The sequence below is a fragment of the Nycticebus coucang genome, chromosome 10, assembly GCF_027406575.1.
Source record: "Nycticebus coucang isolate mNycCou1 chromosome 10, mNycCou1.pri, whole genome shotgun sequence".
In the NCBI taxonomy this organism is placed as follows: domain Eukaryota; kingdom Metazoa; phylum Chordata; class Mammalia; order Primates; family Lorisidae; genus Nycticebus; species Nycticebus coucang.
The window spans coordinates 37859019-37887004 of NC_069789.1; the positions used below are offsets into that span (position 1 = coordinate 37859019).

Genomic DNA, 27986 nt, shown 5'->3' on the forward strand with positions numbered 1-27986 from the left:
TAAGCTCAAGAGTTCAAGACCCGCCTGAACAAGAGCCAGACCTTGTCTAAAAAAATAGCCAGGCATTGTGGCAGGCACCTGCTACTTGGGAGGCAGAGGCAAGAGAATCACTTAAGCCCAAGAGTTTGAGGTTGCTGTGAGCTATGACACACATTACGGCACTCTACGCAGTGTGACAAAGTGAGACTCTGTTTCAAAAACAAACAAAAAAAAAAACTTGTTTTCAGTATGTATTTTAAATGGTTCTTTCTTTACTAAATAATTACACTGTTACACTTATGTGGCATTTTACTATTAATTTAAATGACTGAAAAGATTTTATTGCAGAGGATATAATGATTTTATTTGGTAAAATACAGTAAGATGTTGACAGTATTGGTCTCTAGGAAAATGAAGTATAGGTTGTTTTTTAAAGTTGTAATCTGAAAAATACAACTTTCTTAGGCAAAAAATTATGGTAATCTTATGGTAATAATTTCTGCTTTGACAGATTATTTGGAAACTTGGAAGTGAAATTTTATTTTATCATCCTAAAAGCAATGTGGAGACTTTCACTACTTTTGCTGACCGGATGAAAAATATTGGTGTCATGAATTATTTAAAGGTAAGAATGTAGGCATTGTAAATTTACATTTGCAGTGTTCATTTTTTTTTAATTGTGTGTGTCAGTGATAAGGTAGATAATAATGTAAAAAGTATGGGAAATAAGGCAAGACATCTAGATAAATAAGAGAAACTTGTTGTGAGAACTGTGTATTTTATTTCTTGGTTTCTAGTCATCTGCCAGCTTCTCTGACTGAAAATACCATCTTTTTGAATATCTCTCACTGCCAAAACCAGTCACTGATTGCAGTTGTACTTCATAAGATGGACTGACCAAATTCTAATATGTTTACTTAAGCCATTTGCACTTAGAGTTTGTGTTTTTGGAAAAAGGAAAGGGCTACCCAAATTGGGAATTTAAACACATGAACTTGTTTTAATGTTCTTAATGTTTGGGTTGGGACCTTCTCTCCAAATTCATATATTCTTTAATATAAGTCTTTTTCCAAAGGAAAGGATTGAGACATTTCCAAAATACTATTTCTCTTTTTATGGTATATTTTTGACTCAAAGAATGCTTTATCAATGCCGTTTTATGAATGCTTTGTTTTCAGTGACCATAAAGTATTATTGGAACATAGCCACACCTGTTTATTTCTATATTGTCAGTAGCTGCTTTTGCATGACAGTGACCGAGTCCAGTAATTGTGACAGGAATCAGATGCCCCACAAAGCCTAAAATATTTACTCTTTGGCTCTTCTTACATTTTGTTTTGTTTTTATTTTTTCTGTTTTCCATTATTTTATTGTGATTTTATATATAATATATATAGCATAAAATATGCTATTTTTAACCTTTTGAAGTATATACTTCAGTTGTATTAATTATATTCACCATATTGTTGCACCATCACCACTATTTCCAGAACTCTTCCATCACCTGAAACAGAAACATTAAATAATAACTCCTTATTCCTTCCTCTCCCCAGCCCATGGTAACTGCTACTCTATTTCCTATGTCCATGAATTTACCTTTTCTCTGTATTTCATGTAAGTTAAATCATACAATATTTATCCATTTGTATCTGGCTTATTTCACTTAGCATAATGTTTTTAAGATTTACCCATGTTGTAGCATGTATCAGAATGTCATTCCTCTTTATGGCTGCAGAGTATTCTGTTATATATTACATTTTGCTTATCCATTTATCTGTTGTTGGCCATTGTGAATTATGCTTCAGTGAGTGTTGGCATGCAAGTATGTATTTCAGTTCTTGTTTTCAACTCCTTTGGGTATATATCTGGAAGTGGAATTGTGGAATCATCACACACACACACAATTCTGTGTTTAACATTTTTAGGAATTACTAAATTGTTTTCTACAGTGGCTACACCATTTTACATTTCTACTGCTTCCTAATTTTAAAAACAGATTTCCCTACTTTAAGATTCTTTTTATGTCATATTGAATAATTTAGGAGAAATTTTCCGAATGTCTGTTTATGTACCAGATATACTCTTATGATCTTGTTCACTGATAGACCAGGCATACTGTGAGTGGAAATTAAATGGAGGTAGCTATGGTTCCACTTAAGGAAGAGCTTTCTAACTGACCAGTTGGGAAAAGGAAGGTCCGAAGATGATAATTAGGGTAGGCAATAAAACATTTTTTTGTTGTTGTTAATAATTTTAAAAACACCCATTAATATCTTTCAGGCAATGTACTGGGTGTGGTTCTTTCAGAGGGAGACAAGCATGTAAATGGAATGAAGTATTATGGGTAGATAGATATACAGTGAGGAGATAAAGGAGAAAATGAACTTTCTGGAAGCTGGGATTGAGCGGATAGGGGACAAAGGAAAGGAAGTGATGGCTGAGATGAGTTTGAAAAAGCAAGTGGGTGTTCACGAGGTAGGCTGGAGAAAGGGCAGCCTGGCATGGGAGGGGATAATAAAGACTTCACTAGCTCTGTATCTGATGATTTAGATATTCTAAAAAATTACTTGCTTAGGAGAAGTAGACTGGGGCCCTGTGTGCCATACCTAAGAGCTTGGATTTTATTCTGTAGGCAGTGAGAGCCATTGAAGGATTTTGTACAAATGATTAACAAGATAGTTTCTTTGGTAGCCATTTGGAAGATGGATTGTAGGAATGGGGAGACTAGTTGGGAAATGACTGCAGTAATTTGAGACGAGAACCTTGAGCTCTATGATCTGTATGATTAATTGTACTTCCCATTATTCTCTTTATATCATCCCTTCTTGCAATGCTGTTCTTTGTGTAATTATTCTCTCTTGTATTAGGCATGTACTTTCTTTTCCATGTGAACTGAAGCTTTTCTTTAATACCCCTTATGAAGATGTTTTTTTCTAAGCTTGTGCTTTGTGTAACGTATATAAAATAGTTATATGAGTAAGTATTGATTGTCTGCTATGAGCCAAACTAGGCATTAGGTAATATATGAATACAAATACTATCTCAAAACACCCTTCTGAAGGTTTAATAGTAATGATAATTGTTCTGCATAACAGGTGAGATTCATAAAGGGTGAATAATTTACCCAGGTTTATTTAGTTTTTATGATAGGTGGCATGTGAACCAAGATACTCAACATCCCTATTTTTCCCCACTGTATCACACTATCTTTATCTACTCATTGAATAATTCAGCTCTTATTTACATAGTGTCAATTGCTTCCTGTGTCTTTCTTTTTTGCTAGATTGAAAGTTTGGGGTATTTATTTATTTATTGAGACAGGCTCTCTCTTTGTTGCCCAGTCTGTGGTGTGGTGTTGCAGTCATAGCTCTCTGCAACCTCAAAGTCCTGAGCTCAAGCAGACCTCCTCCCTCAGCCTCCTGAGTAGCAGGGACTACAGACATGTGCCATTGTGCCCAGCTGGTTGAAAATTTTGATGGCAGGGACAGTGTCATGTCAGTCTTATTCTTCCAGGTCATATAGTGTATTTACTGAACTTTTACACTAATGGTTATCTAAGGACTTATATGTTAGTGGGATTTTTCTCTTTATTTTTGCAGATTTCCTTACAACATGCATTATACCTTCTGCATCATGGAATGCTTGAGGATGCTGACAAAAATCTTAGTGAAGCAGAAACATGGAGATACGGTGAAAAGTCATCTTCCCAGGAGATATTAATAAACCTTGTTCAGGCTTATAAAGGACTTTTGCAGTATTATACTTGGTCTAGAAAGAAAAAGGAATTGTCAAAGCTTGGTGAGTAAATCCATGTGGCTAAGGCTGAAGGGCAGAGGGATTTTTTTTTTTTAAAGAGACGGATCTCACTGTGTTGCCAAGGCTGGACTCAGAATTGCTGGGTTGAAGTAATCCACTCCACTTCACTCTCCTGAGTAGTCAGTACCACAGGCCACTGGTTCCTGGCATGGGCAGAGGGATCCTAAGGAGCAACCTAGTAATTTCCCTATTGCATCCAGATATTACATCTGACTTCATCCAGATATTATAGAGAACAGGCATTTTGTTGTTTTGAAATTCTTGATCATCCTTTATAATATTTTCTAATACATCAAAAAACTTTTTGGTCCTAAATTAGAGTCATTGGTTTTTTTAGATGTGATTTTTGTCAAGAATAAACACAACTGGACGTAAGTCAGAGCAGTGAAAACAAATTTTATCTATTAACTTCTGATGGGAAAGAGCTAAGGTCCATTCTTGTTTGTACAGAGGTAACTTGGTTTTTAAAAAGACATTTGAGGGTGATAGCAAGGCAGTGTCAGGGAAGTGAATGTTCAAAAGCAGAAGGGAGTGTTGGCTCATGTGAAACCCATCTTTGATTACTAACTGTTGCTTTTGGAAGTTAAGCAGCTACTGTTGCACGGAGATTGGGAGACAGGGGTCCTATCTTCAGGTGTTGGTTGGCACCAACAGTAAATTCTTTGGACAGTCTTAATTTTTCTCAGGCAGGCATTTTAAGGGTGGGGGGGCGGTGTTAGGGCCATTCTGGAGATGTGGCCTTGAGCTGCTAGAAACTGTTTAGTGTTTGTTCAGGCCTTCATAGGCCAAGGTGAATGCCTAGTCTAGAAGAGGGCTCAGAGGAGCCTGCCCGGGGTTAGGTCAAGGAGAAGAAAACCAAGAAAGACTGAAGAGTTTCTTCAGCAGTCATTATTGCCTAAGTGGCAGTACCCAACCTTTTTGGCACCAGAGACCGCTTTCATGGAAGACAATTTTTCCACAGACTAGGGTAGGGGGAGCATTAGATTCTCATAAGGAGCAATAGATCAAACCTCGCATGTGCAGTTTACAGTTGGGTTTGCGCTCCTATGAGAATCTAATACTGTTCCTGATCTGACAAGAGGCAGAGCTCAGGTGGATGGCACAAGTGACAGCTGTAAATATGAATGAAGCTTTGCTTGCTCACTGGCCATCTCTGCTGTGTGGCGCAGTATGTGTCCACTGACTGGGGCTTGGAGATCACAGGCAAATAGTAAACATTTCTTCCTGTGTGTTTAGAATGGAGTTTAATTCATTTTATAATGTTGTTTCTTAGAATAATATGTTTAAAGAACAGAGCAAGATAAAATCATTTCTTTTTTTAATGGATAATTTTCTTGATTTGCTGACTATACCAAAAATTGACCTTTCACTTTTCAAACTGAATTCCCCTTCTCTATTCTTTCAAGACAACTTCTGTAGTGCTATTTTCATTGTGACGATCTTGTGAGATCTTTGTGCAGTCTCATCTAGAATGCCCTCTGTGGTTCCAGACTCGTTAGACCCTGTCTCAACCCCTTGTTCTTATACCCTCAACCTACTGTAGCAGCTGTGTATGTTCAGCCTATATCAGATGGTTCTTCATCTCTTGCTTTTTAATAGTTCTAAGTCTTTTCATGTGTGTGTGTATATATAGATAGATACACACATATATATATTTTTTCTTTTTTGAGGGCCTTGCATATTTTATTCATCATTGGTTTTAAAATACATAACATATTGTTGAATATAGGTCTGGTTTATTCATTTTTACTATTATAAAACATTTCCTTTTATAATATTCATGCTATTCCTTCTATTATTGGTGGCCATTTAAGTTATTATAGTTTTGAACTGTGATAAATAATGCTGCTTTGAAATTAACTCCTAGAAATTTCTGTATTCTGGTGCACGTGAATTTCTAGGAGTAGAATTGTCACAGAATATGTGCATTTTCAACTTTAGCATATATATGCTGAACTCTTCCCAAAGAGGTTACCAATTTATACTCCACTAACAATTTGATTTTAGTTTTCTTTTTCCTATATTGTCCTCAACATTTATGGTCAAAGTTTTCACGTCAGCCAATTTGTTGAGTGTGGCGTTCTCTCATGTTATTTTTTTTTAAATAGCTTTATTAAGAATTGAGATATAATTCACATGCCGTACAAATTCACTCAACTTAAAATGTCCAGTTCAGTGGTTTTTAGTATGGTTTTCAGACGGATGCACAGAGTTGTGCATCCACAGCCATAAGCAGTTTTAGAACACTTTCATCACCCCACAAAGAAACTCTGTACTTTCCATTTCTCTGCAATACCTCCAGTCCTAGGCAATCACTGATTTACTTTCTGTCTGTGGATGTTCGCCTATTCTGGACATTTCCTATGAATGAAATCATACAATATGTGATCTTTTATGAATGGCTTTCATTTGACATAAAGTTTTTAATGTTGTAGGTTGTAACAGAACTTCATTCCTGTCTATTATTGAATAATAGTCCATTGTATAGATTTACTGCATTTTATTTATGCATTCATCACTGATGGACAGTTGGGTTGTTTCTACTTTTTTCTTTAAAGATCTATATCATTTATTCAAAAGTTTACAAGAGGTTGTAAACACATGATGGCAACAATTAGTGCTAATATTCTTAATACCTTTATATTTAGAAAGCATTTTTACAGAAAACAAAGGTGATTTTTTTTATTAGAAAACAAAGGTCATATTTTAATACAACACCCGATATGAGAATGCACACCAAAGAATTGTAAGAAATTAGTCTTAAGCAAAAATCACAAGGGCAGAAAACAAGGTATACTGCCCCCCTAAGAACCTGTCATTAGACTGATTGGAGTTAAACATATAACCTCCCCACTACTCCCACACACATACAGGTACAGGTTATAGAAGCAAAGATTTGTAAGATACACTAGAAGACAAAAATAAACACACCTACCTACTGTACATGTGTGCATGTTTTCCTTAACAGGTAACAGGGTTTTCCTTCATTTTACTCACTGCAAAGAAATTCCTGATCTAAATCTATTTCATGCCTAGCACTATAGATAGGAAATATCATAAAGCAAAAGTTTCCATTTTCCTGGGAGCAGTTCATTGGTAGTATAAAATGTGTTGTTTACTTTCTTAGTATAAAATCCACATACAGAAGTTGCTAGTGCTTGCCATTTAATTATAACTTATTAACAAAAAGCTTTATACAGTATTATTTACATTATATGAGATGGATACCAGTGCTTGAATAAATGATCTCTGCTTCCAAACATTTTCAACGCTTACGCATAGAAGATAGAGCACAATATATTTATTAAGGGAACTGTTTTCTCCTCACTGACAAAATGCTCCCTTTTTGAGTATTTTGAATAACATTGCTATGAACATTCGCAGATTTTTGCATGGACATGTGTTTTTATTTCTCTTGGAATAAGGAGTGTAATTGCTGGATCATGCAACTCTGTGCTTATCCTTTTGAAGAAACATTGAACTGTTTTCCAAACCACCTGCACTATTTTGTGTTACTACTAGGAGTTTATGAGGGTGCTAATTTCTCCATATCCTCACCAATACTTGTCGTCTTTTTCTTTACAACCATCCTAGTGGATGAGAAATGTTATCATGGTCTTTTTTATTTATTTATTTATTTATGTTTATTGTTAAATCACAGCCGTGTGCATTAGTTCAATCAAGGGGTACAATGTGCTGGTTTCATATACAATCTGAAATAGTCTCATCAAACTGTTCAATGTAGCCTTCATGGCATTTTCTTAGTTATTATATGTAGACATTTGTATTCTGCATTAGTAAGTTTCGCCTGTACCCATTCTAAGATGCACCGTAGGTGCGGCCCCACCCACTATCCTCCCTCCACCCTAACCTCCCCACCTCCTTTCCCCTCCCTTGGCCCTTTCCCCATATTCTTGTGCTATAGTTGGGTTATAGCCTTCATGTGAAAGCTATAAATTAGCTTCATAGTAGGGCTGAGTACATTGGATACTTTTTCTTCCATTCTTGAGACACTTTACTAAGAAGAATATGTTCCAGCTCCATCCATGTAAACATGAAAGAGGTAAAGTCTACATCTTTCTTTAAGGCTGCATAATATTCCATGGTGTACATGTACCACTATTTGCTAGTCCATTCGTGGGTTGATTGGCACTTGGGCTTCTTCCATGACTTATCAATTATGAATTGGGCTGCAATAAACATTCTGGTACAGATGCCTTTGTTATATTGTGATTTTTGGTCTTCTGGGTATAAACCTAGTAAAGGAATTATAGAATCGAATGGCAGATCTATTTTTAGGTCTGTAGGTATTCTCCAAACATCCTTCCAGAGTGAACATATTAGTGTGTGTTCCCACCAGCAGTGTAGAAGTGTGCCCTTTTCTTCACATCTATGCCAACATTTCTGGTTTTGGGATTTTGTTATGTGGGCTACTTTTACTGGGGTTAGGTGATATCTCAAAGTAGTTTTGATTTGCATTTCTCTGATGATTAAGGATGATGAGCTTTTTTCATGTGTGTGTGTAGATCATGTGTCTGTCTTCTTTAGAGAAGTTTCTCTTCAAGTCCCTTGCCCACCCTGAGATGGGATCACTTGTTCTTTTCTTGCTAATACGTTTGAGTTCTCTGTGGATTCTGGTTATTAAAACTTTATCGGAGGTGTAACCTGCAAATGTTTTCTCCCATTCTGAGGGCTGTCTGCTTGCTTTACTTAAGTATGTTCTTGGCTGTGCAGAAACTTTTTAGTTTGATCAGGTCCCAGTAATGTATTTTCTTTTTATATTTATTTATTTTTATTAAACCATAGCTGTGTACATTAGTATAATCTGGGGCACCATAGATCATAGATCGTTTGACACATTTTCATCACATTAGTTAACATAGCTTTTGTAGCATTTTCTTAGTTATTTTGCTAAGACCTTTACATTCCACATTTACTAGGATTCACATATACCCTTGTAAGATGCACTGCAGGTGTAATCCCATTAATCCTCCTCCTTCCTCCTCCTTCCCCCCTCCCTCCCCTCCCTTTCCCCTTTCTCCCTATTCTTAGGTTGTAACTGGGTTATAGCTTTCATGTGAAGGAAAGGTTTAATAACCAGAATCCACAGAGAACTCAAACACATTAGCAAGAAAAGAACAAGGGATCCCATTGCAGGCTGGGCAAGGGACTTGAAGAGAAACTTCTCTGAAGAAGACAGGCACACGGCCTTCAGACATATGAAAAAATGCTCATCATCTTTAATCATCAGAGAAATGCAAATCAAAACTACTTTGAGATATCATCTAACTCCAGTGAGACTAGCCTATATCACAAAATCCCAAGACCAGAGATGTTGGCGTGGATGTGGAGAAAAGGGAACACTTTTGCACTGCTGGTGGGAATGCAAATTAATACATTCCTTTTGGAAAGAGATATGGAGAACACTTAGAGATCTAAAAATAGATCTGCCATTCAATCCTGTAATCCCCCTACTGGGCATATACCCAGAAGACCAAAAATCACACCATAACAAAGATATTTGTATTAGAATATTTATTGCAGCCCTATTCATAATTGCTAAGTCATGGAAAAAGCCCAAGTGCCCATCGATCCACGAATGGATTAATAAATTGTGGTATATGTATACCATGGAATATTATGCAGCCTTAAAGAAAGATGTAGACTTTACCTCTTTCATGTTTACATGGATGGAGCTGGAACATATTCTTCTTAGTAAAGTGTCTCAAGAATGGAAGAAAAAGTACCCAATGTACTCACCCTTATTATGAAACTAATGTAGGACCTTCACGGTAATGTATTTTTGATATTGCTTCAATTGCCTGGGGAGTCCTCCTCATAAAATATGGACCCAGGCCGATTCCTTCAAGAGTTTTCCCTGCACTTGATCTTCAAGTATTTTTATAGTTTCATGTCTTAAGTTTAAATCTTTTATCCAGTGAGAGTCTATCTTAGTTAATGGTAAAAGGTGTGGGTCCAGTTTCTGTCTTTTACAGATCACCAGCCAGTTCACTCAGCACCATTTGTTAAATAGGGAATCTTTACTCCACTGAATGTTTTTAATTAGCTTATCAAAGATCAAATAACGGTAAGTAGCGGGATTCATCTCTTGGTTCTCTATTCTGTTCCAGACATCTACTTCTCTGTTTTTGTGCCATTACCATGCTGTTTTGATCACTATCAAAGGATAACCTTTGTTTTTATTGCTGAGTAATGTTTTGGCTATTTGAGTTTTTTTCTGATTCCATGTAAAAGTATTATTTGTTTAAGGTCTTTAAAATATGACAATGGAGTTTTAATAGGAATTGCATTAAAATTATATATTGCTTTGGGTAGTATAGACATTTTAACAATGTTGATTCTTCCCAGCCATGAGCATGGTACGTTTTCCCTTTTGCTAACATCTTCAGCTATTTCTTTTCTTAAAGTTTCATAGTTCTCTTTGTAGAGATCTTTCATGTCCTTTCTTAGGTATACTCCCAAATATTTCATCTTCTTTGGCACTACTGTGAAAGGAATATAGTCCTTGACTGTTTTTTCGGCTTGGTTATTGTTGGTATATATAAAGGCCACAGATTTATGGGTGTTGATTTTGTAGCCTGAGACGTTGCTGTATTCCTTGATCACTTCTAAAAGTTTTGTAGTAGAATCTCTAGTGTTTTCCAGATATACGATCATATCATCTGCGAAGAGTGAAAGTTTGATCTCTTCTGACCCTATGTGGATAACCTTGATCGCCTTTACTTCCTTAATTGCAGTGGCTAAAACTTCCATTACAATGTTAAAGAGCAATGGAGAAAATGGGCAACCTTGCCTGGTTCTTAATCTAAATGGAAATGATTTCAATTTAATTCCATTCAATACGATATTGGCTGTGGGTTTGCTGTAGATGGCCTCTATTAGTTTAAGAAATGTCCCTTCCATACCAATTTTCTTAAGTGTTCTGATCATGAAGGGATGCTGGATATTATCAAAAGCTTTTTCTGTGTCTGTTGAGAGAATCATATGGTCTTTATTTTTTAGTTTGTTTATGTGCTGAATTACATTTATAGATTTACGTATATTCAACCAGCCTTGAGACCCTGGGATAAATCTCACTTGGTCATGGTGCATAATTTTTTTGATGTGTTTTTGGATTCTGTTTGTTAGGATCTTATTGAGTATTTTTGCATCAATATTCATTAGTGATATTGGTGTATAATTTTCTTTTGTTGGGTCTTTCCTTGGTTTGGGGATCAAAGTGATGTTTGCTTCGAAGAATGTGTTGGGTAATATTCCTTCTTTTTCCATATTTTGGAAGAAGTTTAGTAATATAGGTACTAGTTCTTCTTTAAAGGTTTCGTAGAATTCTGACAGAAAGCCATCTGGTCCCGGGCTTTTCTTTTTAGGGAGATTTTATATAGTTGATGTTATTTCAGAACTTGATATGGGCCTGTTCAACATTTCCACTTCGTTCTGGCTAAGTCTTGGTAGGTGGCATGCTTCCAGGTATTGGTCAATTTCTTTCAGATTTTCATATTTCTGAGAGTAGAGTATCTTGTAGTATTCGTTAAGGATTTTTAGAGTTTCTGAGGGGTCTGTTGTTATTTCATCGTTACCATTTCTGATTGATGAAATTAGAGATTTTACTCTTTTTTTCCTGGTTAGGTTGGCCAAAGGTTTACCTATTTTATTTATCTTTTTATTGATCTTTTCAAAAAAGCAACTTTTGGATTTATTGATCTGTTGTATATATCTTTTGTTTTCAATTTCATTTAATTCTACTTTGATTTTAGTTATTTCTTTTCTTCTGCTGGGTTTGGGTTGGAGTGTTCTTCCTTCTCCAGTTCCTTGAGATGTCCTATTAAGTTACTAACTTCTTCCCTTTCTGTTTTCTTGAAGAAGGCTTGCAGTGCTGTAAATTTCCCTCTTAGGACTGCTTTTGCAGTATCTCAAAGGTTCTGATAATCCGTGTCTTCATTGTTGTTTTGCTCCAAAAATTTGGTGATTTTCTTCTTAATCTTGTCTGTGACCTATGTACTATTCAGCATAAGGTTGTTTAGCTTCCGTGTTCACTTCCAGGCTTATCTCCGACTCCTGAGTGCTGCCCATCTCAGCTTCCCTAACAAAGTGGAACTGAAGGTCAAGAATTCAATTGCCTGGGGACACACACGGACAAGTCCAGGGCCTGCTGCTGCCACTGCCACCAGGTCCATGGAAAAATTGTAGCCCAGGGAACTGGTCCCTTGTGCTGAAAAAGGTTGGGAACTACTGGCCATGGGAGTGCTACCAATGTATACAAAGTAATAAAAGAAAATATATTGATCGGCATCCGCCTGGACCTTAGTAAGAACTGCGCCATCCGGGCCTCCATGAGAACTGCACCATGACCACGATCGGCACCCGCCTGGACCTCGGTAAGAGCTGTGCCACCCGGAACTCCGTAATGCTGTGCTGCGACAGTGATCGGCGCCTGCCCAGACCTCGTTAAGAGCTGCGCCGTGATCCCTGACCCGCCACCTGCGCCTGCTGGGCTTCCGCACACCCTGATCAGGAACTGCGGGAGCCGGGTAACCTCGCGTCCACCCTCTTGTACCCTTCCTGTCTTCACACCGGCCCCTCATCTGGCCAGGGACTCTGGTAGCTGTGTGCCCTCCGGAGCCCTCCCTGCCTCTGCGTGGAGTCCTTCTCCTGGCCAGAGACTGCTGCAGCCTTAGGCTCTCTGTGCCAAAGTCACTAGGCCCCAGGCACTCCGAGAACCACGTGTACCACCACCTGCCCTGTTGCTGGATCCGGATGTGTCTTACTCTGGAGCTGCTTCCACAACAAGGACTCCCTGGGTGGGGTAGCCCCAGAGGAGCTACACAGGGTCACTCCCTATAAATATCCAGCAACAATAGAGTTTTTCCGCTGGGGTTTAATCTTGGAGTGACACCTCCCCAAGTCTGAGGATGGCCAGAGGCAACAGTGAAAAATAATCACGAGGCGAAATCAACAGAAAAACTCTGGCAGTATGAATAAACAGAGTAGATCAACTCCCCCAAGGATCAATGGGGCAGACACAGCACAAGATCCCATGCACAAACAAATAGCTGAGATGTCAGAAATCGAATTCAGAATCTGGATAGCAAATAAGATCGAATAGAATTCCAAGCAGTAACCCAAAAGATATCCCAAGAATTCAATGAATTCAAAGGCGAACTGACCAAAGATTTTGACACATTGAGACAAGAAGTTGCAGCCCTCAAAGATCTGAGAAACACAGTAGAATCCCTCAGTAACAGAATGGAGCAAGCAGAAGAAAGGATTTCTGACATTGAAGACAAAGCTTTTGAACGCTCCCTAACTCTCAAAGAGGAAGAGAAATGGAGGGTAAAAACAGATCACTCTCTCAGAGAGCTCTGGGATAATTCAAAGAAAACCAATATTCATCTTATAGGGATCCCAGAAAGCGAAGAAGTAGCTTCACAAGGCAAAGAGTCTCTTCTCCATGAGATTATGAAGGAGAACTTTCCAGACATGCCAAGAGATTCTGAAATTCACATAGCAGACAGTTTCAGAACTCCATCACAACTGAACCCAAATAAGACATCCCCCAGACACATCATAATCAATTTCACTAAAGTTACTATGAAGGAGAAAATTCTGAAAGCAGTCAGACGAAAGAAAACCATCACCTACAAGGGCAAGAATATTAGAATAACTGCAGATCTCTCTGCTGAAACCTTGCAAGCTAGAAGAGGATGGTCATTGCCTTTTAATCTCCTAAAACAAAATAACTTTCAACCCAGGATCCTGTACCCAGCTAAACTGAGTTTCATTTATGATGGAGAAATTAAATACTTTAATCACATTCACATGTTGAAGAAATTTGGCATAACTAAACCAGGTCTCCAGGATATTCTCAGACCTATCTTCCATAAAGACCAGCATAATCCTCCACCACAAAGTAAACCCACCCAGAAAATTTTGATCACATTCCAACTTCCACAGTCGCAAAAGGATTAAAAATGTCCACCGGACTATCAAAAGGCTTATCAATATTCTCAATTAATGTGAATGGTTTAAATTTTCCTCCAAAGAGGCACAAGTTGGCTGACTAGATACAAAAACTCAAGCCCGATATCTGCTGCACACAAGAATCTCATCTTACATTAAAAGACAAATATAGACTCAAGGTGAAGGGATGGTCATCTATATACTCCAGGCAAATGGAAAGCAGAAAAAAGCAGGCGTTGCAATACAATTTGCAGACGCAATAGACTTTAAACCAACCAAAATAAGGAAGGATAAGGATGGACACTTCATATTTGTTAAAGGTAATACTCAATATGATGAGATTTCAATTATTAGTATTTATGCACCCAAACAGAACGCACGTCAATTTGTAAGAGAAACTCTAACAGACATGAGCAACTTGATTTCCTCCAGTTCCATAGTAGTTGGAGATTTTAACACCCCTTTAGCAGTGCTAGATAAATCCTCCAAAAAGCAGCTAAGCAAAGAAATTTTAGACTTAACCATTCAACATCCGGACTTAACAGACATCTACAAAACATTTCATCCCAACAAAACTGAATACACATTTTGCTCACCATCCCACGGAACATACTCCAAAATCAACCACATCCTAGGCCACAAATCTAACCTCAGCAAATTTAAAAAAATAGAAATTATTCCTTGCATCTTCTCAGACCATCGCTGAATAAACGAACTCATTAACAACAGGAATCTGCATACCCATACAAGAACATGGAAGTTATCATTCTCTTGATTTGCATTTCCCTATAAGCCAATGACACTGTGCATCTTTTCATGGGCTTATTGTCCATTTGTATATCATTTTTTGGGAAATATGTATTTTGATGTTTTTCTCATATTTTAATTAAATTAATTGTCTTTTAGTTATTGAGTTGTGAGAGTCCTTTTGTACTATTTTAGACAGTAGTCTCATCAGATATACATATGATTTGGAAATATTCCACTACTTCTATGGGTTGTCTTTTCATTTCTTGATGATGTCCTTTGAAACATAGAATTTTTTAATTTTGATGAAGTCCAATATATATTTTTTCTTGCTTGTGTTTTTGTTGTTATATCTAAGAAACTATTCTGTATTCCAATGTCACAATGATTTTCACTTCTGAGAGTGTTATAGTTTTAGCACTTGTATTTTGGTGTTTGATTTAATTTTGAGTTAATTTTTGTATATGGTATGAGGTGGTTAAGCACTCAACTTCATTATTTTGCATGTGGATATCTGGTATCCCATCACATTTATTGAAAAATCAATTATTTTCTCACCAAATTGTCTTGGCATCCTGACTGAAAATAAGTTACCTTAAACGTGAAGGTTTGTATCTGGATTCTAAATTCTCTTCCATTGATCAATATACACATCTATCCTTGTGTGTGTATCATAGAATATTACTATAGCTTTGTAGTAACTTTGGAAGTTATAGTGTATATCCCCAATTTTGTTCTTCTTTTTAAAGGTTCTTTATTCTTCCTTGGTCCTTTAAATCTTCATACAAATTATAGAATCAGCTTGTCAGTTTATGTAAAAAAGGTCAACTGAGGTTTGGATGGGACTTACAAGTATCTGTAGATCATTTTAATAATAGTAAGTCTTCCAATCTATGAACATGGAACATCTTTCAGTTTATGGTTTTTTTTTAAGTTTTATTTAACAGTATAGCTTTTATATGTAAGTATTGTATGTTATTTTATTTATTTATTTATTTTGAGACAGAGTTTCACTTTGTTGCCCTCGGTAGAGTGCTGTGGCATCATAGCTCACAGCAACATCCAACTCTTGGCCTTAAGGTGTTCTCTTGCCTCAGCCTTCTGAGTGGCTGAGACTACAGGTGCCCACCACTACGCTGGGCAATTTTTTTTTTTTGCAGTTCTCATTGCTGTTTTAGCTGGCCGGGCCGGGTTTGAACCTGCTACTCTTGGTATATGTGGCCAGCGCCCTACCCATTGAGTTACAGGCGCTGCCCATTTTATTGATTTTGATGGTTTTGCAAGTGGGATTGTTTTCCTAATTTTCTTTTTTTTCTTTTCTTTTCCCTATTTTTTTTTTTTTTTTTTTGAGACAGAGTCATACTTCGTCGCCCTCTGTAAGATACTTTAGTGTCATAGCTCACAGCAACCTCAAACTCTTGGGTTCAAACGATTCTCTTTCCTCAGCCTTCTAAGTAGACGGAACTACAGGTGCCTGCCACAACACCCAGTTATTTTTATTTTTTGGTTGTAGTCGTCATTGTCGTTTGGCAGGCCCAGACTGGATTAGAACCTGCCAGCTCTGGTGTTTGTGGCTGGCGCCATGCCACTGAGCTACAGGCACCAAGCCCCTAATTTTATTTTCTGATTGTTCATTGCATATTTATAGACATAAAATTGATTATTGTGTATTGTCTTGTACTCTGTAACCTTGATAAACTTACTTATTAGTTCTAATAATAAGGTTTTAGTGGATTCTTAGAATTTTCTAGTTAAGTTTTCAGTGGATTCTTAGGATTTTCTGTGTACAAGATCATGTCATCTGCAAATAGAAATAGTTTTTCTTCTTCTTTTCCAATCTGATGTCTTCGTATGTTATGTTCTTGCTTAATTGTCCAGGTTAGAACCTCTGGTATAATTTTAAAAAGTAGTGAGGACATCTTTGTCTTGTTCCTTATTTTAAGGGGAAACCATGCAGTGTTTTATCATTAAGTTTGATGTTAGCCATGAGTTTTTCGTAGGTATCCTGTAAAGGTTAAGGAAGTTCCTTTTGTTTCTAGATTGTCAAGTGTTTTGACCATAGTGAGTTACTCAATTTTTTCAAAATCCTGTCAGTTCCACTGGGGTTTTGAATTTTTAAAAATGTTTTTTTCTGTATCTGTTGTGATGATCATGTGTGATTTTTATCATTTATTCTGTTGATTTGGTTTAGAACTTTAGGTCAGTAGATCTTTATTCTGGGCTGGGCATGGTAGTTCACGCTTATAATCCTAACATTCTGGGAGCCAAGGTAGGTGGATTGCTCTGAGCTCACAAGTTTGAGACCAGCCTGAGCAAGAGTGAGACCCCATCTCTAAAAATAGCTGGGTGTTGTGGCTGGTGCCTGTAGTCCCAGCTACTTGGGAGGCTGAGGCAAGAGAAGCACTTGAGCCCAAGAATTGGAGGGTGCTGTGAGCTGTGATGCTACAGCACTCTACTGACAGTGACAAAGTGAGACGATGTCTCAAAAAAAAAAAAAAAAACTGTTATAATTGATTTGCAGATGTTAACCCAACATTGCATTCCTGGAATAGATCTTATTTGGGCATTCTGTATAATCCTTTCTATATGTCGCTGGACTTAGTTTGCTAGTATATTTTTGAAGATTTTTGCATTTATAGTCATAAGAGAGGCTTGTGTTTTTCTTGTGTTTTTTTTTTTTTTTTTGTAGAGACAGAGTCTCGCTTTATGGCCCTCAGTAGAGTGCTGTGGCCTCACATAGCTCACAGCAACCTCCAACTCCTGGGCTTAAGCGATTCTCTTGCCTCACCCTCCTAAGTAGCTGGGACTACAGGCGCCCGCCACAACGCCCGGCTATTTTTTGGTTGCAGGTAGGCCAGGGCCGGGCCTGAACCCACCACCCTCGGTATATGGGGCCGGCGCCTTACCAACTGAGCCACAGGCGCCGCCCGTTTTCTTGTGTTTTATTTGGCTTTGGTATCAGGGTAATAATGGGCCTCATGGAGTAAGTTGAGAAATGTTTGCTTCTATTCTTTTTTGGGGGGTAGAATTTGTGAAGAATTAGTATTTTTCTTTAAATGTTTGTTAGAATTCACCCGTGTAGCTATCAGAATCTGGACTGTGGGTAGTTTTTTGATTACTAATTTAACAGAAGTCCTCATTACTGAATTGCTTTTAAAAATCTTTTATCTTGGGGCAGATAAGGATGATTATGTGTATGGCACTACAACCCGGAGTATGATCAGCCGCAGCTGGAAGACATCTATAAATCTTAGTGCACTGATTAAAATTCCTGGAGTTTGGGACCCTTTCGTGAGGAGTTATGTAGAGGTAAGTAGAATTTTTCTGAAATTTATTAGTGGAGTATCTTTTTCTGTTCTGAGTGATTTTTGTTTCTTTTACTAGTATAGTTGTAAATGTTTGGTTCTTGATGAGCTAAAAAGAAAAACACAAACATCTTTTATGATTTTGTGGGATATAAAAGGAAAGAGGACAAAAATATCAAAGCAGGTTACAATATGCAGGATGAAGAATAATGGCTTTTAGGAAGTTTATAAGAATGTGCTGTCATCCCAGAGTCATTGTGAAAGGACTGAGTGCCTTGGCACTGGGCACTAGGAATAAATCTTTAAAATAATCTGCTTTTTTGAAAGATAACAAGTGGTAAAGTGATAATTGTGTTGTCAGAAGATAATCTCCAAAAGCAAATCTCAGCAAATACAGGAATTACTATGTAAGGGCGAGACTGGAATGAAAGGAACTATAATTCTCCTAGACTCCTTTTGTGGCTGAAAGTGTATAGGATACTGAGGTTATTTTCATCACATTTGTAGTCATTAGTGTGTCCTGCTTTGAAGACTCTTATTTCTTATGGGAACAGTTCCTATGTTAAAGTTGCTGCATTTTTCAGCATTATAAGGAAAAAATGGAAACCTGTGTAGGCCTTTTTGGAAGTGATTATCTGTGTTTCATAGATGTTGTAACATTATCCTGGTGAAAGCAAAAACTAGCATTTATTGTTCCCTATATAGCATTGTTTTTCAGTTTTGTGATTTTTTTTTTATACCCATCATTAAAGTTAAGCTGATCTTCTGCAGAGCTATTTTTCAGAATTTACCTAACATACTATGACTTATTTTATATAGATGCTGGAATTCTATGGGGATCAAGATGCAGCTCAAGAGGTACTCACCAATTACGCATATGATGAAAAGTTCCCATCAAATCCAAATGCTCATATCTACTTATACAACTTTCTAAAGCGAAAAAAGGCACCAAGAGCAAAACTGCTAAGTGTGCTTAAGGTATCAAGTTTTCATTTCATGTTTGAGCAGGGGTAGGGATCTACATTAAAACACCATTGCATTCCAATTTTCATGTTACAGCACCTGTAGAAAATTACAGTATATGTGCCATTGCAGGCAGAATGGGGACCAAAGAGCCCATTCTTGGCAAGGGAAAACACCCCCAGAAAAAGGGGAAAATAAAAAAGTAAGCTAAGCAAGGCGGAACAAAGGAAAGTCAGCTAGTTTATGTTTAAACCAGCTGCTGCTAAGTTTCTTATCTGAGCAAGTGTCCTGCCTTTCCTAGAAGCCTGGCCTATCAGGGATACAGCTTACTAACACCCCTGCTGGGTCTGTAAGCACTCTGAAGGAATAAAGGCCACAGAGGAATCTGTGTGCAAGGCCTAGGACGAAACATTAACTGGGTTGGTTCCTGCCTAGTTAACAGTCAAAGCAAATACCCATTGTGAAGATTTGTAGGGGGCTGGGGCAGAGATCATAGGAACAGCTCAAGCCCTGAAATATTAGCAGGAGGGCTTATATCCCTTATCACAGAGAAAGACCCTCTGTGGTGGTTATGAGAAGAAAATTCTGAGTCTTCAGAGGAGATTGATGACAGTGGCATTTTACTCTGCAGTGAACTAGTGGAGATTAACACCTCCCTAGGAATCTGTGTGTGTGAGCTTAGACAGGAGGCTGACACATGGCTCAGGTTCCAGATTTCTCAGGACTGCTCAGACCCTTAAGGTTAATGATTATGGAAACAATAGGTGCTAATAGGCTCACTCAGAAAAACTGTTAGTGTCTTTGTTCCCTTCCAAACTTAATCTCTGGGCTAATGAGCAAATAGCCTTCAATGGAAGCTGAGTGGAACTGACACTCAGGGCCAACGTCAGAACCCCTCAAAACCCCACAAACGGGCAGTGGTCCCCTCAGCTCCCACCTTTGAAAATTCTGTTCTGTATGTCTTGTCTCCTTCTTTCTCATTGTTTCTAATTTTAAACTTCCTCAGTTGATTGCTGCGAGATCCACAGGTCTCAACAGACCCTGCCCCAGGAGCAGGACCCCAGCATTTGGCATCCAGTGTGTTCCTGTGGATTCTCAACTGGCCCAGTTGATGTTTCTTCCTAGGCCTTGCACACAGCTTCCCCGGTGGTCTTTATTCCTTCAGAGTGCTTACAGATCCCAGCAGGGGTGTTAGTAAGCTGTATCCCTGATAGGCAAGCCTTCTAGGAAAAGCAGGAAACTTGCTCAGATAAGAAATTTAGCAACGGCTGGTTCATAGGTAAACTAGCTGACTTTCCTTTGTTCTGCATCACTTAGCTTACTTTTTTATTTTCCCCTTTTTCTGGGGGTGTTTTCTCTTTGATCCGCATTCTACCTGCATACCATAAACTGAGGTAAACAGAGAAAGTTGGCAACAGCTTCCGATGACAGGCAGGTACTGCTATACCAGCCCCTCTGCCCAAGTGAGACTGAGAAGAGGGTCAGCATTTCAGAAACTCTGCCACAGTAGTTGGAAAACTTTGCATTGATATTTTTTGGAAAATAAATTTTATTGGAATTTAATTTTCAGACAGTAAGACTTATTTTAGATGTATACTTGTATGCATTTTAACAGATATATGCACCCATGAACCACCATGACAGTCAAGATATAGAGCATTCCTATTACCTCCATCTCCCCCTAGTATCTCTCATTTCTCTGTGCAGCTAATCTACCCATGTATCCCTGAACCCAGGCAATCACTGATCTGCTTTTTGTTACTATAGATTAATTTACTTCTAGAATTTCCATATATTCATATAAATGGAATCTTCCAGTATGTAAGATGTATGATTTTTTTTTTTTTTTTTTGAGATGAGAGTCTCACTTTATCCCTCTGGTTAGAGTGCATTGTTGTCATAACTCACAGTTACCTCAAACTTCTGGGTTCAGGTGACCCTCTTGCCTCAGCTTCTGTAGTAGTCAGGACTAAAGGTGCTTGTCACAACTCCTGGCTAGTTTTTCTATTTTTAATAGAAGTGGAGTGTTGCTCTTGCTCAGGCTGGTCTTGAACTCCTGAGCTCCAGGGATCCTCCTGCCTCAGTGCAGGGATCATAGGCATGAGCCACCATGCCTGGCCTACACATTATATTTTCATTTGGGGTAGTTCCCTAAGAATAGAATTGCTACTTAAGAGTAATAAGGAAAGGATATGTTTGATTCTTATTTCCTTTCTTTTCTTTTTCTTTTTTTTTTGAGATAGAGTCTCACTTTGTCACTCTTGGGGGAGTGCCACTGTGGCGTTATAGCTCACAGCAACCTCAAACTCTTGGGCTCAAGTGTCTTTCAAATATTTTGTGTATTTAAGGGAGAGAGGTTATTTGTCTTACTGATGTGGAAGTTTTCACATAATCTGAATACACGTCCTTTGTTAGGGATATGGAGTGTGAATGTTTTCTCTCAGTCTGTGGCTTGCCTTTTGTTTAATAATGTATCTTTCAAAAAAAAATAAAAAAAAAATAATGTGTCTTTCAAGTACTTATAATTTTAATGAAGTTCAATTTATGTGTTTCTTTTTTCTTTTATGGTTAGTGCTTTTTGTGTAAGAAATCTTTGAGTATTCCAAGATAATGAAGATTCTCTTCTGTGGTTTTTGTTTGTTGTTTTTATTTGTTTTTGAGACAGGATCTCTCTCTGTCACCCAGCCTGGAGTACAGTGTTGTGATCATAGCTCACTGCAGCCTTGAATGCCTAGGTTCAAGCAATCCTCCTGCCTTAGACTCCTGAGTAGCTGGGACTACAGAAATGCATCACCATTCTTGACTAATTTTTCTTATTTTTGTAGTTGATAAGGTTGTTGTCCAGGCTAGTCTGAACAACTCCTGATCTCAAGCATTCCTTCTGCCTCAACTTTCTAAAGTCTAGGATTACAGATGAGATCTACCATACCTAGCCTTCTTATTTATTTATTTATTTTTTATTATATGTGCTGCATAGTTTTATGTTTAGATGTATGCTGGATTTTTAGCTAATATTTTGTGTAGTGTGAGGTAAGGTTAAGGTTTATTTTTTTCCGTATGATTGTTATAGCACTGTTTATTGAAAAGACTATCCTTTCTCCATTGAATTACATTAGTTACTTTGTTGAAAATCATTGGGCTATATATGAAGTCTATTGTGTTCTAATGATATTTATTTCCATCTTTATACCGATGACATTAGTATAGTTTTTTTTTATTTTTTATTAAATCATAACTGTATACATTTATGCAGTACAATGTGATGATTTGATCTACAATCTGGAATGCTTAAACTAATTAACATAACCATCACCTCACTTATTTTTGTGGTATCACGTTTATAATATACTTTTAGTTGTTTTGAAATGTACCCTTGCATTTTGTACCAACACTTGCTACCAACCCCCTTCCACACTGTCCTCCTTTTTTGCTTTTTTTGGTTTTATTATTATTTGGGATTCATTGAGGACACAAAGAATTAGGTTACACGGATTGCATTTGTTAGGTAAAGTTCCTCTTACAATTATATACTTCCCCCAAGAGGTGTGCCATACACCATGACCCCCTACCCCTGCATTCTTCTCTCCTCCCCTCTCCCCACTCCCTTATTCCCCTCCCCCTTGCCTTGTATCAAATCATGTACTGCCTTCATATTAGAATTGAGTTCCTTGGATTCTTCATTCTTGTGATGCTTTACTAAGAAGAATGTGTTCCAGCTCTATCCAAATTAATACAAAAGATGTGAAGTCTCCATCTTTTTAATGACTCAGTAGTATTCCATGGTGTACATATACCACAGCTTGTTAATCCATTCCTGGGTTGGGGAGCATTTAGGTTGTTTCCACATTTTGGCAATTGTAAATTGAGCTGTGATTGACTATTACTCTTGCACTCTAGTAGTGCAGATGTCCTTATGATAAAAGGATTTTTTTTCTTCTGGGTAGATGCCCAGTAATGGGATTGCAGATCTCAAATGGGAGATCTTAATTTGAGTTCCTTGAGGTTTCTCCATACTTCCTTTCAAAGAGGCTGTTCTAGTTTTCAGTCCCACCAGCACTGTAAAAGTGTTCCCTTCTCTCCATTTCCACGCCAGCACCTGTAGCATTTAGACTTTGTGATGTGAACCATTCTCACTGGGGTTAGGTGATATCTCAGGGTAGTTTTGATTTGTGTTTCTCTGATGATTAGGGATGATGAACATTTTTTAACATGTTTGTTAGCCATTCATCTGTTTTCCTTACAGAAGGTTCTATTCTTGCCCAGTGATATATGGGATTGTTGGTTCTATTTTTGTTGTTTAATTTGAGTTTTCTGTAGATCCTAGTTATCAAGCTTTTGTCCAATTCATAGTATGCAAATATCTTTTCCCATTTTGAAGGTTGTCTGTTTGCGTTGGTTGTTGTCTCCTTAGCTGTACAGAAGCTTTTTATTTTAATTATGTCCCATTTATTTATTTTTGTTGTTACAATTGCCGTGGAAGTCTTCTTCATAAAATCTTTCCCCAGGCTGATATCTTAAAGTGTGTTTCCCACACTTTGCTCAAGGATTTTTATTGTTTCATGCCTTAGATTTAAATCTTCTATCCCTCTTGAATTAATTTTTGTAAGTGGAGAAAGGTGTGGGTCCAGTTTCATTCTTTTACCATGTGGTTATCCAGTTCTTCCAGGACCATTTATTGAATAGGGATTCTTTTCCTCAGTGTATGTTCTTGTTTGGTTTATCAAAGATTAGGTGGCTGAAGAATATTAGTTTCATCTCATGGTTTTCTATTCAGTTCCAAATGGCAATGTCTTTATTTTTGTGCCAATACCATGCTGTTTTGATCACTATGGCCTTGTAGTATAGCCTAAAGTCTGGTAGGGAGATATCTTTGGCATTGTTTCTGTTACTCCTTTTGCTTTTGGGAGAATAGCTATTCCAATGGGTGTGAAGCGATGTCACTATCTCATTGTGGTTTGATTTGCATTTCCCTCATGGCTAATGATGCTGTGCATCTTTTCATGGGCTTATTGGCCATTTGCTTATGTTCTTTAAAGAAAGTCTATTTAAGTTCTTTGCTCTTATTTGTTCTTTTTCTTGTTTGAATTGGATTGTTTGATATTTGTTGTTAAATTGTAGGAGTTCTTATTTTGTGGTCAGTTTTCAATTATTATATTTTAGAAGTCAAATAAAAGGAAAGGTCCTAAAGAAATGACTATTACTCTTAAAGGGCCAATTCTCTTTAATTTTTTCTTTCATGTTCATCAAAATTGACATTATCAAATCTTCATGTGTGCAAACCACATTTTATAAATTTTTCAACAGGCTTTAACTTACTAAACATAATGCTGTATACTTAAAGTTTCTATTTTTATTTTACTCTTCAGGATTTCCTTCTACTCATTTGTACAATAAAATGCTAAGTATAGTTACAAGACTGTGCCTTCATTCAGGTTGCTAATTACTAATAGGTTTTTAAAAGTTTTTTATTTTCATTTTTATTTTTATATTTAAAAAGCTTTTTAAAAATGTTACAAAAAAGTCCACATTGAACATGTAATTTCTTGTTTATATTCAAGACTAGATGGATTTGTTTTTCTTTTTGACAAATGTGGTATTTGGAATTAAGAACTTGATAGATGGTTTTAATGGCAGATTGGACACAGAAGAGAGAATTAATGAACTCCATAGGAAATAACAGGTTAAAGCACAGAGAGCCAAAGGCTGAAAGGTGCAGAAAACAGTATACAAAGAACTTGTGAAAGGATCTAACATACTTGTAATTAGAGTCCTGGGGAGAGGACAGAGAGAATAGGGCAAAAGTGAACAAATTTTTAAAAAACTCTAGTAGCTTAAGAGCTTAATGGTTTAAGAACTTAATGGTGGAGTACTGGTAATTTGGTCTGGTTGCTGGTTACCTGAGTATTTTCAACTTTGTGAAAATTGGTTGAATGTCATACTCGTGATTTATATACATTGAATACATATGTTAGATTTCAATACAAAGTTTTTTAAAGATCTGAGTGAATTGAGCCATATACAGGATTCTATAAATCATGAGACAAATGCAACTTTCACAGGAACCCAGCTGTAGTAATATTCTCTGATACTGGTCATCATTGATTGATCTTTTCAAAAACTATAAAGAGAAATTAAAAAAATTTAATTTTGTTGGAAATTATTTCAGTATAAAGTAAGAGTACCTCAGGAAGTCTGCACTAGGAATTCATTTCTAATATCAAATGTGTTAAAATGAAAAATATTTAAAATTTGCAGGGTATATCTCTGACAAAGGTTTAATAACCAGAATCCACAGAGAACTCAAACGCATCAGCAAGAAAAAAACAAGGGATCCCATCGCAGGCTGGGCAAGGGATTTGAAGAGAAACTTCTCTGAAGAAGACAGGCGCACGGCCTTCAGACATATGAAAAAATGCTCATCATCTTTAATCATCAGAAATGCAAATCAAAACTACTTTGAGATATCATCTAACTCCAATGAGACTAGCCTATATCACAAAATCTCAAGACCAGAGATGTTGGCATGGATGCGGAGAAAAGGGAACACTTCTGCACTGCTGGTGGGAATGCAAATTAATACATTCCTTTTGGAAAGATATATGGAGAACACTCAGAGATCTAAAAATAGATCTGCCATTCAATCCTGTAATTCCTCTGCTGGGCATATACCCAGAAGACCAAAAATCACAACACAACAAAGATATTTGTACCAGAATGTTTATTGCAGCCCAATTCATAATAGCTAAGTCATGGAAAACGCCCAAGTGCCCATCAATCCACGAATGGATTAATAAATTGTGGTATATGTATACCATGGAATACTATGCAGCCTTAAAGAAAGATGGAGACTTTACCTCTTTCATGTTTACATGGATGGAGCTGGAACATACTCTTCTTAGTAAAGTATCCCAAGAATGGAAGAAAAAATACCCAATGTACTCAGCCCTACTATGAAACTAATTTGGGACTCTCACATGAAAGCTATAACCCAGCTACAACTTAACAATAGGGGGAAGTGGGAAAGGGGGGGGTAGGTAGAGGGAGGGGAATCGGTGGGATCACACCTGTGGTGCATATTACAGGGGTATTTGCGAAGCTTGGTAAATGTAGAATGTAAATGTTTTGGCACAGTAACTGAGATAACGCCGGAAAGGCTATGTTAACCACTGTGATAAAAATGTGTCAAATAGTTTATGAAGTGAGTGTATGATGCCCCATAATCATATCATTGTATACAGTTATGATTTAATAAAAAAAAAAAGAAAAATATTTAAAAAATTTAAATCCTATTTCTTGAATGTTCTTAAAAATAGAAATAGTCCTTCTTCTGTAAAAGAAAAATCTCTAAGTATTTTATTTCATAAAAACGTTGTTAAGGGCCGGTGTGGTGGCTCGTGCCTGTAATCCTAGCATTCTGGCATTGCTTAGACTCAGGAGTTAGAGAGCAGCCTGAGCAAGAGTAAGACCCCCCTCTCTAAAAATAGCCAGGCATTGCGGTGGGTTCCTGTAGTCCCAGCTACTCAGGAGGCTGAGGCAAGAGGATCATTTCAGTCCAAGAGTTTGAGGTTGCTGTGAGCTGTGATGCTACGGCACTCAACCCCAGGGTGACTGAGACTCTCAAAAAAAAAAAAAAAGGTTGTTAAATTATTTATTTCAGTACTCTTAGTATACTATGTTCCTGAGCATGGTCTATGAAATTGCCTCCCCTTTTTAGGTTTTTGTTTTATATAAATATTCTGTGATCTTTTCTGATCACTGAATAATCAGTATATTTTATGTGCTATTTATTTTTCTCTTTATCTTTTTCTCTGTCTTGGCTTCTGAAAAGATATTAAGTTTTTAAACATGGTAAGCAGCATAGATGTATATATCAAGCAAGTAAATCTATTTTCCATGTATTTCCTCAGTTATCCTGACTGTCTTGTTATTAGAATTAAAAAACAAAGAAAAAAGCTTTACAGAGAAAGCTTTTCTATACCTAGAATGAAACTGCATAAAAAGCAAAGTATTTTTAACATACTTCATTCCGTTCCTGACAGCATATTAGACAATAAGAACTTCATTTGAAAGTAAGCTGAAATTTGAGAAATACTTTTTACAAATGTGTAAAAATAACAAGACTATTTGTTCTTCCAGATTTTGTATCAGATTGTACCATCCCATAAATTGATGTTGGAATTTCATACATTACTTAGAAAATCAGGTAAATAATTTTTTTCATATCTCTTTGTGTAAAGAATCTATAGACTAGTAATTAATAAGTTGTGGCCCAGGGACCAAATCCACTCTTTACCTGTTTTTATAAAACCAAATTCTATTGGAGCCCATTTATTTCTGGATTATCTGTGTTTACTTTTGTATTATAATGACACTGTGTGTTTAGTTGTGACAGATTATATAACTTGCAAAGTTTTAAAATAATTACTATCTGGCTGGGCGAAATATCTCATGCTATAATCCTGGCACTCTGGAGGCAAAGGTTGGAGGATTGCTTGAGTTTGGGCTTTCAAGACCAGTGTGAGCAAGAGTAAGACCCCATCTCTAAAAATAGAAAAATTAGCTGGATGCTGTGGTGGGCACCTGTAGTCCCAGCTGCTTGGGTGTCTCAGGCAGGAGGACCACTTGGTCCCAGGAATTTGAGATTGCTGTGAACTCAGCTGACACCATTGGCACTTTAGCCTGGGCAACAGAGTGAGACTCTGTCTCAAAAAGAATAAAAAAATTACTATATGCCCTTATATAGAAAAAGTTTGCAGACTTATATTACAGAACAGCAAGCAATAGTTAGTAAAAGTAAAAATGTCTTTGATTTATATAATTCACCTGATTTTAATCCCTTTTAGAGTTCAGCTCTGTGTAGAAAAGAACATATTTCTTTGTTGAAGGTCTGGCTAAGCCCAGTTTGTCCTAAGACTGTATAGGTTTATCTCCTAATAGAAAGAACACAAATAAAATGCCCAAATGGGGACAAGTACTCTAAATGATGTTCTCAGTAGTATATAAGTCTAGGAATATAACCCATGTAGGGATGAGGCTCACCACTGTTACCTCATTAGCATGGACTGTTGATTTTTTTCATATTCATCGCGGGAGTGTGAACATAGTACGTTTTTTTAACTGTTACCCGAACCAGAATGTTTATGCTTCAGTAATATTTTATGAACTCTATGAATGTGTGTATGTATGTATGCATATATA

The 27986-nt window shown here is 37.1% G+C and overlaps 1 protein-coding gene across 7 annotated transcripts in view; it reads left to right on the forward strand.

Moving 5' to 3' along the window:
- The window catches only part of TAF1A (TATA-box binding protein associated factor, RNA polymerase I subunit A), a 64914-nt gene that overhangs the window by 23571 nt on the left and 13357 nt on the right, over positions 1-27986 (forward strand). For 6 of the 7 annotated variants that reach the window (XM_053606918.1, XM_053606917.1, XM_053606920.1 and 3 more), the window contains 5 exons: positions 491-604; positions 3579-3777; positions 17699-17829; positions 18645-18803; positions 26925-26991. In XM_053606918.1, coding sequence (XP_053462893.1) covers positions 491-604; positions 3579-3777; positions 17699-17829; positions 18645-18803; positions 26925-26991 — 670 coding nt within the window. The remainder of the gene's footprint in view (positions 1-490; positions 605-3578; positions 3778-17698; positions 17830-18644; positions 18804-26924; positions 26992-27986) is intronic. The other variant, XM_053606923.1, reaches the window with a different exon arrangement.